General features: G+C 43.8%; 1 protein-coding gene across 1 annotated transcript in view; it reads right to left on the minus strand.

Annotated features, from left to right (window-relative positions):
- MSH2 (mutS homolog 2) overlaps positions 1-18,708 on the minus strand; it is a 53,578-nt gene extending 34,870 nt beyond the window's left edge. Inside the window, exons 1-6 of the mRNA XM_054171147.1 lie at positions 18,518-18,708; positions 14,921-15,075; positions 14,023-14,301; positions 13,593-13,739; positions 11,843-11,992; positions 9,962-10,095 (exon numbers count right to left, since the gene is read on the minus strand). Coding sequence (XP_054027122.1) covers positions 9,962-10,095; positions 11,843-11,992; positions 13,593-13,739; positions 14,023-14,301; positions 14,921-15,040 — 830 coding nt within the window. The 5' untranslated portion in view covers positions 15,041-15,075; positions 18,518-18,708. The remainder of the gene's footprint in view (positions 1-9,961; positions 10,096-11,842; positions 11,993-13,592; positions 13,740-14,022; positions 14,302-14,920; positions 15,076-18,517) is intronic.

Consider the following 18,708-nt stretch of genomic DNA (forward strand, 5'->3'; position numbering starts at 1 on the left):
CCACCACCCTCAAACTAAAGAACTTCTTCCTAATGTCCAATCTAAATCTACCCTGCTCTAGTTTGAAAACATTGCCCCTTGTCCTGTCACTACAGGCCCTTATCAAAAAAAAAAAAAGCACACCCTTCCCTGATTTCCTGTAGCCACCTTCTGGTACTGGAAGGCTGCTAGGAGGTCTCCCCAGAGCCTTCTCTTCTCCAGGCCAAACAGACCCAACTCTCTCAGCCTGTTTTCACAGGAGAGGTGCTCCAGCCCTCTGAACCATCTTTGTGGCCCTTCTCTGGACCCTCTCCAACAGATCTTGGGCTGGGGCCTCTAGAGCTGGACACAGTGTTCGGGGTGTGTGTGTGTGTCTCACCAGAGTAGAGCAGAATGTCACTAGCTGTGCAAATAAGTAAGCTCTCTTTCACCTCTCCCAAACTGAACATGCACAAGGGCTTTTAGGTAGAAACAGACAACCCAGCCAATTCCAACAGGCCTGTGCAAGAGGCTTGCACCCAGGTAAGCAAGGCTTCTTCCTACCCTGCCTGCACCTTCACATCTGTTCCCTTCCACACTGAATGGCTCAAGGCCTTCTGTTTCCTACCTTGCCCAAACCATGCAACTTGTTATCATTTCCCCCCAGCACGGTAGCATGAAGTTGGTTTTATTTCCTCAGATAAGAACATGCTATAAATGCTTCTGTAATATCAAATGACTTCACAGCTTCCCTCCCTGAAAACCAGTTGCAACCTGAAAGAGAGGCAAAAAAGCTAAACTAAAAATACAGGCTGCCTAAACAACAAAACTCTCAGGATGACACTGAAGGAATCCAACAGTGTACACACATCCTCAACTCAGAATTTAAAGTGCATTACTGTTTTATGTGGGAGATGTGAAATTAGAGGCTTCCAGCAGTTGAAAGATATTGCATAATAGAGTAGGTTAACAGAAACAGCTAACTGGGAACAAACAGCCCCACAGTGATGCATTTTATGACCTGTAATGTCTGCATTCTTACAAAGACAATGCTGTCATCTCAGTAAGATTATAGCTATCCTTGGAGTCTGATGATCTTCCTGGCTTCTTACAACATTTTGCAATGATTCACAGTGCTAGACCCAGAGTTTCATAATTTTCCTCTGCAGAAAGAGAAATGTCACAGAAACCAAGCACAACCTGGCTCATTGGTATGGCTGGAGGGCTCTTCACAAACCACATAGCATGGAGGATGAAAAACTGGTAGTCTGATAAAGGCAGCTGCAGACACCTCAAGTTGACACTGAAGGTGATGCTCCCAGTTGCAGCCCCCTCCTTAAACACAGATCCTTCTTTTCTGTGGCTCTGTCAGCTTTCCACACCCAAACCACCTCACTCTAGGGTGACTCCACCAGCTGTGGACAAGCCCAGTTGTATGCTGATGCTGTCTAAAGCTGGCTAGGAAATTATGCCCTCCAGCCACAGTGTCACAAACTTCTAAGATGGCAGAAACCAACAGTGCCACCACAAAAAGGCTGAGGTAATATTGCCACCTGCTGCTTTTCTCCACCCTGCCATACTTTTTTCTCCCTCAAATCAGAAGTGAACTAATTCAAGGGATCTCTAGGAACATATCTGATATCCTCAGGACCTATTTAGTACTAGCAATTAATGTTCATTGCACTGTCACAGGGTAGGTCTTTGAACTGAACTTGCTACTACTGTCTTCCTGTCTCAAAAGTGTAACTTGAAGCAGTCATGAATATGCTGACTGCTTTTTACAGCTCTATTGAAGTAGTCACAAAGCACAGAATGGTGGGGAATTGGATAGGAGCTCTGGAGATCTTTGAGTCCAGCCACCCTGCCAAAGCAGGATCACCTAGGTAGGACAGGCCACACAGGAACATTTCCAGGCAGGCTTTGAAAGTCTCCAGAGAGTGAAACTCAGAATACAAGGTTTGAAAGGCAGCTTTAAGCCCTAGGAGAGCCACAGTAATCACACTGCACTCACTTGCATAGCACTGTGCTAGTAAGCAGGCAGACAAAAATGCTCTACAACAAGCTCCCTGCTGTTTAACCTGGAAGATTAAGCAATGTAAGAGAAAGCCACATCCAGCAGGGGGTGGGGGGGATCCTGCCTTCTCAAATTTTCCAGACCATCCTTACCATGAAAGCAAGACTGGATGCTTGTACCGCAGAATGGTTGGTCCACTTACAGATCAGGTTTTAAACTCCGTAATGCATTCTTCCAAGAAAGGCTTCAGTCCTCTCCATCAGTAACATTTATAGAACATAATTCATATGTACCAGGGGAAGCAACAGATTCTTCCCCACTCCACACTAATTCCTGCATATACCATTCAAGTATTATGTCAAAGTCTAGAGACAGCAAATGAAAGTCCTGAGATTGTATCAGGGTACCAGGCACAAAATAGCTATTTTTTGTTAACAATCAAGCAAAGATTCAGAAGCTGTACAGATTGATTGTGAGGCTTCAAGCTAGTGAGCTCAGAATAAAAACTAACCCAGGATTATCAGAAAAGGCACCATTAACTCCAACATCATGTTTGGGGTAGTTTCTTTCCCCCCAAGATACCCACAGTGTTCTGAGATGGGTTACCAAGAGTTAGTTTCTTTTAGCACAAGCATTTAAACATTTTCCAACCCCAACAGATTAGTCCAGGTAAAAAAGAAATCAAATGTTCAGCAGAAAATAAAAAACAGTTTTAAAAAAGTCTTGGGTCAGGGAACTGTTTGAAAGACTCCAGAGCAGAGCTGGAAAGATGCTGAAGGGAGTGGAACATCTCCCTGCTGAGGAAAGGCTGAGGGAGTTTGGTCTCCTTAGCTTGGAGAAGAGACTGAGGGGTGACCTCATGCATGCTTATGAAGTTGTGAAGGGTGAGTGTCAGCAGGACAGAGCCAGGCTCTGCTCAGAGATACCCAATAATAGTACAAAGGGCAACGGGTGCAAGCTGGAGCATGGAAGGTTTCACATGAATGCAAGGAAAACCTTTGTCACTGGGAGGGTGACAAAACACTAGAACAGGCTGCACAGAGAGGCTGTGGAGTCTCCTTCTCTGGAGACATTCAAAACCCACCTGGATGCATTGCTATGTGACCCAATCCAGGTGATCCTACCCTGGCAGGGAGGTTGGACTGGATGATTTCTTGAGGTCTCCTCTGTGATTATCCTTTCCAGCAAGGAACCACCTCGCTGCAATTAAGATCTCGCTCCAAAGCAGCATTATTATTAGACCCTGAGGGAAGGGAGTGCCTGACATCATTCTGAAGCATATGCAAACAAAGCAGCAGCACACAAGCAGAGCTCTGCTCTGCCTCCTCTAGCCAGGAAGCCTGTCAAAGCTAAAAACTGCAAGGCTCCAAGGCTTATGCACAAACTCCCTACAATGAAAATTAAGAGAAGCCAAAAGGAAACTTTTGTTCTTCGTCTAAAAGGCAAGGCTGGCAGCAATCCTGATGTCATCACACACTTGTCTCCTCACACAACCAAGAGATGCAAGCTGTGTTGCAGAGCAATAGAGAGGGATCTTCAGAAGCATTTCTACAAGGGAGCAACGTCCAGAGATTTTCAATGGTCCCCCCTTCTTTCTCTCCAGATAGGACAGATGGCCATGCATGCCCTCCATCAGGGACTCAGAGGCCCACCAGCATCTCCCACTGATGGTTCACTTTGCAAATGGGACTACTCCAGGCTCTGATGGCAGATCAGACCTGCTCTACAAGACTTGGCTTCTGAAAATAACATTAAAACCAAAAAGTATTGCTTCTGCCTACATTGCAAAGAAACTTGTACACACCTCTGCATCCTGCTGACACTGAAATGGTCACCCCAGTCACAGTTTAAAGCCAAACCCAAGTGTCTTCTGTTTCCCATTCCACAGTTTTGGGTATTTTACTTAGAGAAAGAGTCAGGTCTCCAAGTTATACAAGAAGAAAATAAATCTTCCCTTTTGTTTCTTGAAATTGTTTAATTTGGCTTTTGACTATTACTGAGAACTGCCATTCAGACCAGAGTTATATCTAACAACACTATTTAGATGTGATTCACCACTCCTCCTCATTCTCACTCAAGAAGTAACAAAATTATTACCCTTAATGAATTAGCTCCACAGAAAAGGAGCCGAGATAAAAATGGGATATTCTCACCTTACAGCAATCTGCTACTTCACAGAATAAACAACAGTTTCCAGTTTTTAAACACACATGCTCAGAGAAGGGACACAAAAAAACCAACCACAAAACCATCCAACAGCTAAGCTGAGTTTTCAACATGTTTTTTTACACAGCAAATCTTCTCCCACCTCAAAAATCCAGCACAGCATTACTGACTCAGCCTTTTGTTGAGTCAATATATTGCTGAATCTCTCACCCTTAAGGAGCTGGACAGACCAAAGCTCTAAGAGGACACTTCACAAAACAAAATTCTTGAAGCATCCCCCAAACACTTTGCCAGAGATTTGTCTTCCCAAGGTCACAAAGCCCATCTCTTCCTTTATTTCCATGCATATATTATTTTTCATAGCATTTCCATGGTCTTGTTTTCCATAGGAGCTAAAAATACTCAAGTGGTGTCTTCACAGTGAATTTGTCAGGAAAGTAGCAAGTTTATTAGCAATGGCAGTGAACAGCTCCATTCCAGAGATTCAGCTTTGCCAATTTGAGGGTAGGCAGCCACCCAATCTATTCTCTTGCAGCAATACAAATTAATTAGCATAAGATCTGAAAGAGTCAAGATACCAAAGGAAAGCAAACACCAGCCAGATTATTAAATCTGAAGAACAGGTCTGGCTTGATCTGCATTTAAGGAGATGTTAATTTCCTGTTTGTGATGACAGCAGGTCACAGACCAACTGCAGAGAGCAAAAGGATTAAATTTAGATTTCAACTTCTCCCACTTTTTCATGGATTCATTTTCATCTGTGAACAAGCCAAAGCAAATTATTCTGCAGCTATGAGACCAAAGAGAGGGAGCAGCACAAGCTGAAGTCCAGGAAGAGGAACTAGGATTGACTCTTTTAGCAGCTGCCTTGCTTCACTGGACTAGATGCTATACAATGTTACACCCTTGATTTCAGCAAGCATCGAAAGGTTACCAAGTAGCTGCATGAACACTAGTGCCACTGTCAGTAACAGAGAACTGGTAACAATCCACACTCAAGGAATCACAGAATTAACCAGGCTGGAAAATACCTTTGAAATCAGGAAGTCTGAACTACTACCTAACAACTAAACCATGGCCCTAAGTGCCTCATCCAGTCTATAAAGACTCCAGGGACAGCGACTCCACCACCTCCCCAGGCAGCCCATTCCAATGGCCAATCTCTCTTCCTGTGGAGAACTTCTCCCTAACATCCAGCCTAAACCTCCCCCCCTCCCCTGGTGTGGCTTGAGATTGTGTCCACTTGTTCTGTCACAGGTTGCCTAGGGGGAAGAGACCAACCCCAACCTGGCTACAATCTCCTTTCAGGTAGTCATAGAGAGCAAGGTCTCCTCTGAGCCTCCTCTTCTCCAGGCTAAACACCAGCAGCTCCCTCAGCCACGCTCCACAGGGCTAGTGCTCCAGACCCTTCACAGCTAGTGTGAGCAAGGGTCAAGGACATGAAAGCTAAATTATCCTAATTTAAATAAAGGCAAGAACAACCAGTGTCACAATTGTTTGAAGACTGCCATTCCATCAACACAGAAATTTATGCCTTTGGAAAACACATGTCCATCTTTTAAGAACTGCTACTAACCCTCCATTTCTTATGCTGTAACAAAGAACAACTAAGACGACAGAGCAAGAACTCACGAAGAAGTCTACAGTCATGGGCAAGTTCATAAACTCCATCCACTGAAACTGCCCTACCCAAAACTTTCAGAGAAACCAAAGACAAGGAGTAGCTAAAGCTGCTTCTCAGCATAATGCCTCAACGCTGCAGTGCCAGTCTGTCTGTTTCAATTAAACATGGCACTTCGGGGTCCAGTGATAAAATGCTATCACTGCATGGTCTCCAAAGACTAGGCACAGCTGCACAAGGCTGTATCCATGATTAGTTTTTATTATTACTTTTGTGGTTTATTTCTCATAAGTTTCCACCCTCTTAATTAAAGTTATGAGGTTAAGCTTACAATGCTGCTCCAGCAACACTCACACTCTTTAAGTTTGCTAACCTTCCAGTGTGCATTTCCTATGAGCACACACCAAACAACTATTTCTCTGCCAGAAAAAAAGACACAAATACTTTTTCATTTGCATTCATTCTGTACAGAAGAGGAACTCAAAACTGTAGGCAAACAAAACATTAAAGACTTCAGAAGCCTTACATGTGATGAATGAAATTAAATTACAAGCCCAGACAAAATTAATGCATTCCTGTGCTACCTGTGCTAGATACCATGGTCCTGCTCTGGCAGGGGGTTGGACTTGAAGATCTCCAGAGGACCCTTCCAACCCTTAACATCCTGGGATTTACATCCTTTCTCAAACAAAAATTCCTTGCAACACAGGAACCTCAACTTTTCAGTAGGTTTCAAGCAGCCAGGATTGTCCTTTTTTTGAGATGTGGCTTATCTGACATGAGCTAGACTAGCAGAGCTTTTGTTGAATGTTTCTAGCACTTACTGTCAATCTCAGCTTTACAAACAAATCCAAATGAAAATACAGATTGTCTAGTAGTTCTGAAAATAAGAGAGGAAGGTGAAGGGAGGGGGAAGCCTTGAAAAAGGAAGCACTGAGAGTTTCAATCTCCAAATTATTCCCCAGGGGACTTAAAGATGTCCCTAAAGGTGTTCAAGAAACATAAAACTGTCAGGGTTGGAAGGGACCTCAAGGATCACCCAGTTCCAACCCCGTGCCACGGGCAAGGACACCTCACACTACAGCAGGTTGCTCACAGCCACATCCAGCCTGGCTGCAAAAACATCACGGGATGAGACTTCTATCACCTCCCTGGGCAACCTGTGCCAGTATCTCAGCACCCTCATGGTGAAGGGCTTCTTTGTAACATCCAATCTGAATCTACTTATTTCTAGTTGTGCTCCATTTCCCCTAGTTCTATCACTACCCAATACCCTAAAAAGTCTCTCCCCAGCTTTCTTAAGATACTGGAAGGCCACAACAAGCTCTCCTCAGAGCCTTCTCCTCTCCAGACTGAAGAGCCCAAACTCTCTCCTTCTGTCTCTGTAGCAGAAGTGCTCAGCCCTCTGATCATCCTTGTGGACATGTTCCAACCTGTGGATATGGCACTTCAGTACATGGTTTAATGGCTACAGTGGTGTTAGGCTGATGGTTGGACTTGATGACCTTGGAGGTCTAATCAAAACAATTCCATGATTCTATTATAACTTTAGGGATAACAAAGGTGAGATTTTGGTACTGTTTCAAAAAGCTTACTGGGAAGCCACCATCATTTTCCTCTTACTGGAATGACAATTTCTTCCCAGCAAAATATTTATTGCATCATAATCTGCATGAGAATAACAAGCCACACTTCTGTCTTCCACCCAGGTCAGATTCAACCTATATTTCAGAAGGTTCTTTACAAGTGTTAGGGACACTCCCAGCATTTAAAGTGCATTTTAATTAAGCCTTTCAGACAAACCTCCAAGTTGGTCATATTCTACCCTCCCTTACTGAGGACACAGGCTATCACCTACTAATTTAAATGCCTGAAATGGGTCTGTTGCTGTGGAGAAGTACTGACCTGTACTTGGAAAGGATTTCCAGAGCTACTAACCAGAATGATAGAAGCAACAAAGCCCATCTACAATGTTTTGCAGGGAGAACTGCAGGTTAGGAAACAATACCAAAGTAATGGAAAGCTAACAAAAGAATTTTTAATCAGAAGAGAAAACAAAGCCTCTAGCTCCTGTCCAAAGCAAGGCTAATTTCAGAGGAACACTGAACAAGAACAGAGGTCCATCCTCAGGACACAGAGTAAAATGGTGAGCTGCAGCCTTCTATTTGTGCTGGGTATGATGTCAAAGAATTTGCTGCCCCTCCCCAAAAAAACCCAGAAGGAACAATAATTACATATATAGATATTAGAAGTATGTATTTAGCATGAGCTCACCTCTCACGCCATAACAGAGCAACCACTACTTTCCACTGTGCCACACTTCTCAGACTTCCCAGTATCTGAGGAACAAACATTACATACTGAAGTTCCTTTATGATAGCCAATCATGGTATGCAACTAATGTATCTCTCTTCCTGTCTCTGCAACTACATCTTCATTTCAGAAATATGTTGACTATAACGTAAAGAGCAGGAACCTCATGGACCTGCCTTCTGAACATACCACATAGGAGTAGTAGGGCTGTATCTTGTATACCTATGACTGATAATTAGTTTTTTAATCATGGAAAACCAGCCAGACATGGGCAGAACCCCAAGTCTTTCAAGACAAGCAAGTATCAGGAACCTATGTTTTCTTAGTTCTCATTAGGACCTGTCCCAGTAGATAAACATTATTTTATCTGAAGAATGTACACTATGTACATTAATTTGTGTTGCTACTGTACCGATGGTTAATACGGACTAGTGAAGTAACACTGTGTTCTGCTTCTCCAAAACTACAAGCACCACCTTGCAGGTTATAAACAACTCGAAGAAGATGACTTGCGCCACCTACAGGTCTTAGCAGAGGGTTACAAGAGTAACGATACAGGAAACTTTCAGACATCCAATTCCCCGTGCTGGAATAAAAGCCAAATCAAAATACGTCCTGAACAGGCAAAACACCAGGCTCACTTCAAAGCAGTGTCACCTCACAGCAATTCCATTAGGACACAAGTTACTGTTAAATGGGCTCCTTTAACGTGGCACTCTTCAAGCTGGGAAATAATCAGTAACTCCCTATACTTCCTTCTCAAAAGACCTCTACGGTCTATATTATAGTTTGTAAAGTACATGAACAACTTGGCAACTGCCAGTGCTGGGCCCATTCTCATTCAACATACTCATCAAGGATCTGGATGAAGAGACAGAGTGTACCCTCAGCAAATTTGCTGATGATACAAATCTGGGAGGAGTGGCTGACACCCCAGAAGGCTGGGCTGCCATCCAGGGAGACCTGGACAGGCTGGAAAGCTGGACAAAGATGAATCTAATGAAGTTCAACAAGGGCAAGTGTGGTGTCCTGCACCTGGTAAGGAACAATCCCATGGATCAGTACAGGTTAGGGGTTGAACAGTAGCTCCACAGAGAAGCACCTTGGAGTCTTGGTTGCTAGTTATCCATGGGACAGCAGCGTGCCCTGGTAGACCAGAAGGCCAACAGTATACTTGGGTGCATTAAGAAGTGTACCCAGAAGGTTGAGGGAGGTTCTCCTCCCCCTCTAGTCAGCCTCAGTTAGACCCCATCTGAAATACTGCATCCAGTTCTGGGCTCCCCAGTTCAAGAGGAACAGGGAACTACTGAGTAGAGTTCAAGGAAGAGCTACAAGGATGATGGAGTGGAGCATCTCTATTACAAAGAAAGACTGAGAAACTTGGGGCTGTTTAGTCTGGAGAAGAGAAGGCTGAGAGAAGACTTTATCAAAGTCTACAAATATCTGCAGGGTGGCTGTGAGGAGGATGAAGCCAGGCTCTTTTCAGTGATACACAGTGATAGCACAAGGGGCAATGGACATAAAACTCAACCACAGGAAATTCCATCTGAACATGGGAAAACACTTCTTTACTGTGATGGTGCTGGAGCCCCAGAGCAGGCTGCCCAGAGAGGTTGTGGGGTCTCCTTCTCTAGAGACTTTCAAAGGCCACCTCTCCTCTTTAAAATGTTGTCATTACAATTAAAAGAAAACCCCAACTAACAGTTAATCCAACACTAGAGTGTCAATTTGCATCTCAGGGAAAAGTATTTTCTGCTTTAACTACAGTTTAACTAGCACACAAAAGCCTCCAACCACTGTTTTTTACTGTTGTTGTATTTTGTGTTTAAAGAGCCTTTTGTAAAAGTTACTAACTTGTGTAAGTCTATGAAGCACAAAAATGCTGTTACCTTTCTTCAATTCTATTCTTGTCCATAAGGGGTTGTTTGATCCACTGATTAACAAGTCTTTGTCCTTGAGGGGTTCTGCATTTGTTCAGCAAGCCAGCTAAAGATTGTGCAGTATTAGCATTTTCCACAGAACTCTGGGGAAAAGAACAACAACATCAAAAGATTAGTTAGTGAATTTTATTGACACTCACTGGATGGCACTCAACTTTGCTACCTAAGAACAAATCAGTGTTTCTTGTGTTTAACTTAGTAGCCATCAAAAAAGGCACATAAAACAGCATGACCTTAAAGCACTTCTACTCTGGTCCCTGGAACATGGCAAGCAAGGAATAGGTTTGTCTGTTGGAAACTAATCCTGAAAGGAGCAAGAAAGTTAAAAACTTAAGTAGTCATGCCTTGTAGTTTGTCCTGGTGAATAGGAAAAGCAGAAATACACCTATGGATTTGCTAGTTTGCCATTTGTAAGATCAAAAAGGAAGAGGCAAGTGGGGAGAGAGAGAGAAAAGGAAGAGGCAAAGAATGCCATGAGAAGGTACACAGACACATTTAAACCCCTGGAAAATCTGTATTGGAATAAGAAACTTCTGAATCCCAGAAAGTGTCATAGAGTGCATATATTATATATAAATAACCTACTCCAATATATCCAAGTTGGAATACCACAGTTTCTACTGCATCTGCTGCACCATAAGAACCTCACCTACGTACCTCACACAAAGCAACTCAAATTACAAAATGTTTTGCCTTTGCTTTGGTACCTGCCTAAAAACCTCCCCACAGACAGCCTGCCACACAGGCAACAACCCAGCCTCCTGCCACATGGCAAACCCCCTTGTTCCAAAGCTCACAACAGCCCCTGAAGATAGGCATGGTCATGTATATCCTGTGTGTTTTTTTGACAACATCTGCAAGGATGTACAAAGTGATGTAGCTATGACAGTGTTGAACTTCCTAGAACACCTCTGGAAAGCTTGAGAAGAGACAGAATTTTGTTTCATTCCCTAGACAGTAGATATATCTTTTTAAATTAAAACAAAGAAAAATTAATCAGAGGATCTCTCTGCACAGCTAACCAGCTCAGATGCTGAATATATGCTCTTTTCTTTTTTTCTCTAAGGCAAACAGGGAACCATATTTGCGATTTCTTCCTACAAATCTGAGGCTCAAAAGTGAGCAGGGTTTACTAGCACAAAAACAAAAGAGGAAAGCTGATCCAACACACCACTTCAAGTCCATGTTTTCCTACAACAGAAAAACAGCTGTAGTGGGAGGGTACATGTGTACGATGTAAAATGGACACTGGCCAGTTAGCACACCATGATGCTTTCAGAATCAAGCAGTCGTGTTCATTTCTCATCCTGACTGCAGCCAGCCCTCCCTTTCCATCACCAACAGCAGTGCACCTGCCCTATGCTTCCTATTCCCTTAATACCATCTAATTGAAGCTTCTATTTTCTTTCCCAAAACCACTCCTGTATCAAGCAACTGCGCTTTGGAGTTCCCCATCAGCCACAAAGCTACAGAATTCCCATGTCCCGGGTCTGCTCCTGCGACCAGAGGCGTGAATGTCTCTGACTAAAACCAAGGAAAGACAAAGCATTTCCCCCACTGCTAGCCAGACTCCTCAGCAGCTACAACCATGAGGTGCTTCCACAGCTCTCCCCATACATGCATTCTAAACAGACACTTGCTTGTGGCCACCTTCTACCATCTTGACAATCTTCTCCTCTTCGTTCCAAGTAAGCTAACAAAAACCACAGCAGAAGTTGCCATTAATGAGGATCTGGGGAGTTGCAATAGGGAAGAGAGGCTACTTACTATAGCTATAAATAAGTAAAATAATTCTATTACAAAACACCAATTCAAGGGTGCATTTCTTACCTGAAAAAGGTTGAGGGCTTGAACAGCTGCATTATCTAGAACCATATACTGGCTAAGATCAAAAGTGGCCAGTTCAAACTGTCCAAAATTAGACTCGTCTGACAGCAACTCTAAAAACTTGATAACAGCTGACAAAGACAAAATAGCAACCTGAAATTAAAAAAGAAACAATAATCAAACCCCCACCACATTCCAGCTAAAACACTCCTCAGTCCATCACTATTTGATAAATGCCCACAGAAAGTGACAATCAGGGAAGACTTTGAGCCATGTCAATTCCAGCAGGATTATGAGAGACTCACCCTATTTGGCAAGACTTCATCTCCATAGGGACACTCTATGACACTGCAAGGTCTTTCTAGGTAGGTGCAAGAACAACAAACTAGACATTTGCATAATCTGATAAATAAAATGTGAAGTGCACACCTCATCAGCTTCCCAAAGCTGTTATCAGGATGTTTCTGGCTCAGGAACACAAACAAGTTATTGCAGATAAATGAGATACCATGGAGCATTTCAAGACATGGTTTCAGGGTTAGTTTTCAGCCAGAGCAAGCATCTGATCTGACTCACTGCATGGCATTACAAACACTACTGCCAGCTCATAAGAGAGGCAAATGCATGACTGACTTGTTCAGCTGAAACACACTTCAAACAATTTCAACCTGTTATGAAATCATATATTAAGGGAAAATAGCTCTGTACCTTACACCTGCAGTGAGCACCATCAGTGAAGGGCATTTTAAAACATGTTTCTCTCAAGCAAATTACCTCTTGTTTGCAGCTAAGAACAAACACTTTCAGTTCACATGCAGGCACTAAATCATATGCTGCTTGAACCAGATGACATAAAACACAAAAGCATCATCATAAACATGACTTTGTTTTCATATCATTTTTCCTGGCATGCAAAACAATCAAAGTGTTGTACTGCAGTCCTTAGGCTAGATAGACTGTGAATAGGAAGCACCTCTTCTGCACAGTCTCTTGTACTACTTCAAAGAGACAAGTGAAAGGTTCTTCTCATTCTCAGCAGGACCCCTGGAATCCGACTTTGACACAGACTCAAACTGAGCAGAGAAATGCTAAGCACTTCAGCAAGAACACAGTTTAATATACCATGGGTTTTACAACACACTTCTCCACAAATATGGGAATCCAGCATAAACCAGGAAAGAGTGTTCAGCACACAACAGAAACTTTCACCACTCTGCTTCTAATACATGGGTACATTAAACTGTGTCCAGTTCTGGGCTTCCCAACTCAAAGTCCACGAAACTCGAGGAAGAGCACAGCAAAGGGCTACAAAGATGATTAGGGGACAAGAACCTCTCTCTCATGAAGAAAGGCTGAAGGACTTGGGACTTTTCTAGCCTAGAGAAAACTGAAGGGGGATCTTATCAATGCTTACAAATAATTAAAGGATGGGTGCCAGGAGGATGGGACCAGCCTTTTTTCAGTGGTGCCCAGTGGCAGGACATGAGGTAATAGGCACAAACTTGAACATACCACGTTCCATCTAAACACAAGGAGGAAATTATTGACACCGAGGGTGGTGGAATACTGGAATAGGCTGCCCAGAGAGGTGGAGGAGTCCCCATCTCTGGAGTCATTCAAAGCCCACCAGGACAGCTCCTGTGCAACCTGGTCAAGGTGAACCTGCTCTGGCAAGGGTGATTGGAGTACACAATCTACAGAGGTCCCTTCCAAGCCCTGTCATTTTGTGATTCTGTGGCTGCTCTGTGCTCACCTGCTTTTCCATCTCCGGCAGCGCTGCACTATTTATCTGTTCTTCTTTCTTTGATTTTAACAAGCGATTGAGATCCTGAACAATATCTTTTGTTGTGAAATCTGCCTTCTTCCTGTCTGTTAGCAGGATTCCTCCCCTCTGAATGACCTGTTGTGCATAAATACACGTGGTTGTCAATTATTTTCAATATTCAGGGGACAGCTGTTCAGCACAGGGAGCAGATTGCAGCAAAGAATGACAAGAGAAGGTTTTACCCTTAGAACAACTTTGCTGATTAAAATGCAAATGAGGCAAATAATCCATTGTGGATGTACAAGTTAACAAACTGCTCCTTCACTTTTCCACAAATCACAGAGCCTCCCCTAGTAAGCTCCAATATAGCTTTTCAGAGAAAGCTTGGTCCACCTGCAAGCTACAGTGGTTCCCTTACTTGTCGCACTTTTGCCATCTCTCCTGTCGTCTCTCCTCCCGGTAGCACACACTCCTTCGGTCCCAGCTGAACCAGTAGAGCTTCCAGGTTTGAGAACTGATCATTATCTGGGAACTCACAGACGCTCAGTTTTCTCAGCGTAGTGTCGACATACCCCACTCCTACTACTCTCTGTCCCTCAGCAGTTGACAGCTTAACCCCCACAACCCCGATGGCCGTCGACATATCATTGTTGGCAAACAGAATTTCCTCAAACTGGGCAAGATTGCCTGGAGAGCCCTGTTTAAAACAGGAGAAACACTTTTACAGACACATAGTACATTTTTCTCTTAAAAAGGGTAACAACTGATGAAAATTAAGTATGGAACAGCCCATTAATATAAAACATACAGTTCTGTTTCTGCAACCATTAATATTCTCCACCTAAACAAAAAGAACTACTTCAGGTTTCTTTTAGTTCCCAATCTATGGCAAAGGTAGTAGAAGCTCCACCAGCCTCAGAGCAGTAGAAAATGCAGGGATATCTAACAGACTGCATGCTTTACCATCGCACCACCAATGTCAGTCCCTGAAAATCCTGAAACTACAACCTGTGGGACCTATATTTTAGACTGGATATTAGGAAGAAATTCTTTACAGTAAGGGTGGTGAGACACTGGAACAGGTTGCTCAGGGATGTGGTGGATGCCCCCTTCCTAGAGGTGTTCAAGGCCAGGTTGGATGAGGCCTTGAGCAACCTGGTCTAGTGGAAGCTGTCCCTGCCTGCGGCAGGGGTGTTGGAACTAAATGATCTTTAAGGTCCCTTCCCACCTAAACCATACTATGATTCTATGGTTTTGTTCTGTTTGGTTTTTTTTTTTTCCCTTTCATGTCACAATCATGAGGTGAAAAATTGTACCTTGTATGCCAAGTACCAGTCGTTTTCTTTGACAGATTTACTCCCCGCCTTGTTCTTGTATACTTCAACTCGGTAATGACGAACCAGAAGCAGCTCTCTCACAAAAGATTCAAAGTTCATTTTACTGCACACCACACTCTCAAGCTTCTGAGTTCCTAAGAAAAACCAAACCAAAGTTATAAAATGATGAGTTATCTGCATTTGTTCATAATAATCAAAATCCCCAAGAACAACCTGCAGGAAGGATCCTGTTCTAATATAAAAGCAGCAAACACGTAAATTCCATGAAACCACAAACCCCCCACAACATTCAGCTGGTTAAGGTTAAGCATACTCCACATCCAAATAGAATCAATGATCACTTCCAAGTTTCACTAAATCTATACATACATATAAACAAAGATGTTTCTCCCATCCTTCCTCTCTCCTTACAACATTCATGATTTTGTTTTCCAATTCATCTTTCACACATTTTCAATCTAATGAGTGGTAGAAGCCTGCTACAAGTTTTCTTTCCAGGTAACATCTTTTCTTTAGGAACAAGTTCTTTACCATGAGGGTAGGGGAACACTGCAGCAGGTTGCCCAGGGAAGTAGTTGAGGCCCTTTTCCTGGAGATATTCGAAGACAGGCTCAGCAGGGCAACCTGATCTAGTTGAGGATGTCCCTGCTTACTGCAGATGGGGTTGGACTAGATGAGCTTTGGAGGTCCCTTCCAACCCAGACCATTCTGTGATTCTGATTCTTTGCTAGATAAGCCACTTCTGTTGACAGAACAGACTAACACCCTATTCAGACTCAGAAGATGACAAGACAGCTGCCAAGACCCTTTTATCACAACAGATACTGTAAAACCAATATATTTTCTGAAAGTTTTGAAGTTCCTATTAAAACCTAAATTAGGAAGCACCTGATGGACAAACCTCTTGCTTCTGTTCCCTTATAGGTGCAGGCAGATGATAGTTGAACAAATTTAATTTGATACAGCTGCCATGAGTAGCAATACCACTTCTGTCTCATCTTCTGGGCTACCTGTGGCACCAGCCTACTCTCTGAATAAGATAGTTCCACTACTGAACAAACCAGGGTTTGGGGGTGGGGTATATCAAGTTTTCTTCCAGATTGGTAAATGGCATTAACTCAGAGTAGGGTCAGATAAACAAGAGCTAGTTGGCACAAGCAAGTAGGCACAAACAACAAGACAAAAGGGAGGCTCAGGGGAGACCTTATTGCTCTCTACAACCTGAAAGGGGATTGTAGAGAGGTGGGAGCTGATCTGTTCAAGCAAGTAACAAGTGATAAAAGAAGAAGAAATGGCCTTGAGCTCCACCAAGGGAAGTCCACATAGAGTATGAGGAAGAATTTCTTCAGTGAAAGGGTTACCAGGCATTGGAAGAGGTTGCATAGGGAGGTGGTGGAGTCCCCACCCTGGAGGTATTTAAGAGTCCTGTAGATGGAGTGCTTACGGATATGGTTTAGTCTAGGACTTGTCAGGCTAATGACTGGTCTTTTCCTATCTAGGCAATTCTGTGACTCTGTAACAGACAGGGATTATCGCATTCCTTTTTTCAGTAGCACATCTTCAGCACCTTTGAGGCTCTTCCTCCCTTTACACGTGCTAAGCAGCAAACCTCCACACCCTTAACAACTTACAGGCCTGTTTTAAATAGCATTTTTTAATTTTCTTTCCTCAAATCTCTACTAAGACTTTTTTTGAAAGCAGGTAAAAATTAATTCCACCTAATTAAATTCTCTTTACCAGTCAAAAAACCTCCATTTTTTCCTTTTTGTTTTCTTTTCAGCTGAGACTATGTAATACATCAGCAGGGGACAGGTGAAGTGAAAAAAAAAGTATTTTTATGCTCACTTTTAGCTAGATAAGGCTTTAAAAAGTTTTAAAAGCAAAGCTGACAGTCACATCTGTGAAACAAATCACTTTTAAGTGGAATACAAAAATAACACAGATGCATGTGTGCCTAGCCTGGAAGGCAGCAAATTCTACATTTGAAACTATCAAGCTCTACAACTTCTCCACCAGTTGTTTTTATTTCCTCAGTGGTCTGGGGTTATTTTTTGTGGTTTTGAAGACAGGTTGGGGGTTATTTGCATATTAGCTCATCACTTGAAAGTGATCACTTGAAAGCTCATCACAGTAGAAAGTGAAAAGAATGTGAGAATGCTGCTCTCTTATTAATGTCATTGCACACATACAAGTAAAAAAACATTCAAAACAACCAGGTTTATTTTTGTGCTGACACTAATTTTGTAGTATTATCTTGTTCCTCAAGATAAAGACTAAGGTTTGCTTCCTCTGGCAAGATAATTCATCATCTCAAAGCTCATACATTCCACACTGGCAAACGCCATCATCTTCTACCAAGAGATAAATACAAAGTAACAGGGGATGGATGGGAAAGAAAACCTTATGCAATACCTAATTAGACGTTATTTACTTCTGCAGGCCGTCACTAGTCCTGCCTGGTTACCATTGCTTACCTATCACCTGCACTACAGAACTGTATGAGCCCTCAGTTTACCACAGAAAATACCACACGCTCATTTTCACAAATGCAAACCTACCAATGCACTGGGAAAACATTAACTGCTGTAAGCCCATGCAACATGCGGTGTTCAACCCACTCTCCATATCTGACACTCCTGCAGTTGAGCTTGTGATGAGTAGATACTCAGAACCATGCTTTCTGCTGTAGATAACTTCCTACACTTGTACACCTCCATCCATCACATGCATCCTACTCAGAATGGCTACTAATTATCATTTCAAGGCTGTGAGAGGCTGAAGAAGATTTGCATTCAGTTATGTTTGCCTCCGAGCAGCAATCAGTGGAAGCTAGCTCTTACTATCTCCCTTCCCGCAGCCATCAGCACAGGGCACAGCAGCAGCAGGCCTAACTTAGCCATACCCGGGGTGCTGCAGCCTCGGGCAGCTCACTGCCTAGAGCAGGGAGAATCACAGAATCGCCATGCCTAGAAAAGACCTTTAAGAGCAAGTCCAACCATTATCTAACCCTACCAGGGCCGCTGGTACATCTTATCCTTGAGCACCCTATCTAGACTGCTTTTAAATACATCCAAAGATGGCGATTCAACCACTTCCCTTTCGGTAGAGAAGTTTTTCCTAATATCCAACCTAAACACCCCCCGGCGTAACTTGACGCCGTTTCCTCTTGTCCTATCAGTTGTGAGTCTTGAGAAGAGACCGCCACCCACCTCTCCACAACCTCCTTGCAGACAGAAGAGCATTCCCTCATACATCCCTGTCTTTGAGAAATGCCGCCACAGAGAATTTCAGCCCAAGGCACACAAGAAGCATCACGACAGAAGCAAAACCAAGCCGCGTCCCAACCCGAGTAAGACCCCAGGAGCCTTGCCCTTGGGAAGGGGCAACTCCTGCACCGGCTACCTCCCTAGCGCCCATCGCCGCATCACTGCGGGCGGACACACCCCCACCCCCCCCAAACCCTTCCTTCCCTCGCTCCGTCCCCCCCCACAGAAAGGCCTCAAAAGGGACCAGTGTGGGTGTCCAATCCGCCCCCTGCCGCCCCTCAGGCCCCTCAGCCCGGACTTTCGCACCTACCCGGTGCGCCCGCCAACTGGCGGATGACGGCGCGGGTTCGGAAGAGCTCGCGGGCGGCCAAACGCGCGTCCGCGCCATGGACCGTGTAGTAATCGCCGCGCTCGAAGAAGCGCACGGTGGTGTCGGGCTTCTCAGGCAGGGAAAGCACGGCGCGCACGAAGCCCGCCTCCGCGCCCTCCGGCCACAGCGCG

The sequence above is a fragment of the Dryobates pubescens genome, chromosome 2, assembly GCF_014839835.1.
Source record: "Dryobates pubescens isolate bDryPub1 chromosome 2, bDryPub1.pri, whole genome shotgun sequence".
NCBI classification, from domain to species: Eukaryota; Metazoa; Chordata; class Aves; order Piciformes; family Picidae; genus Dryobates; species Dryobates pubescens.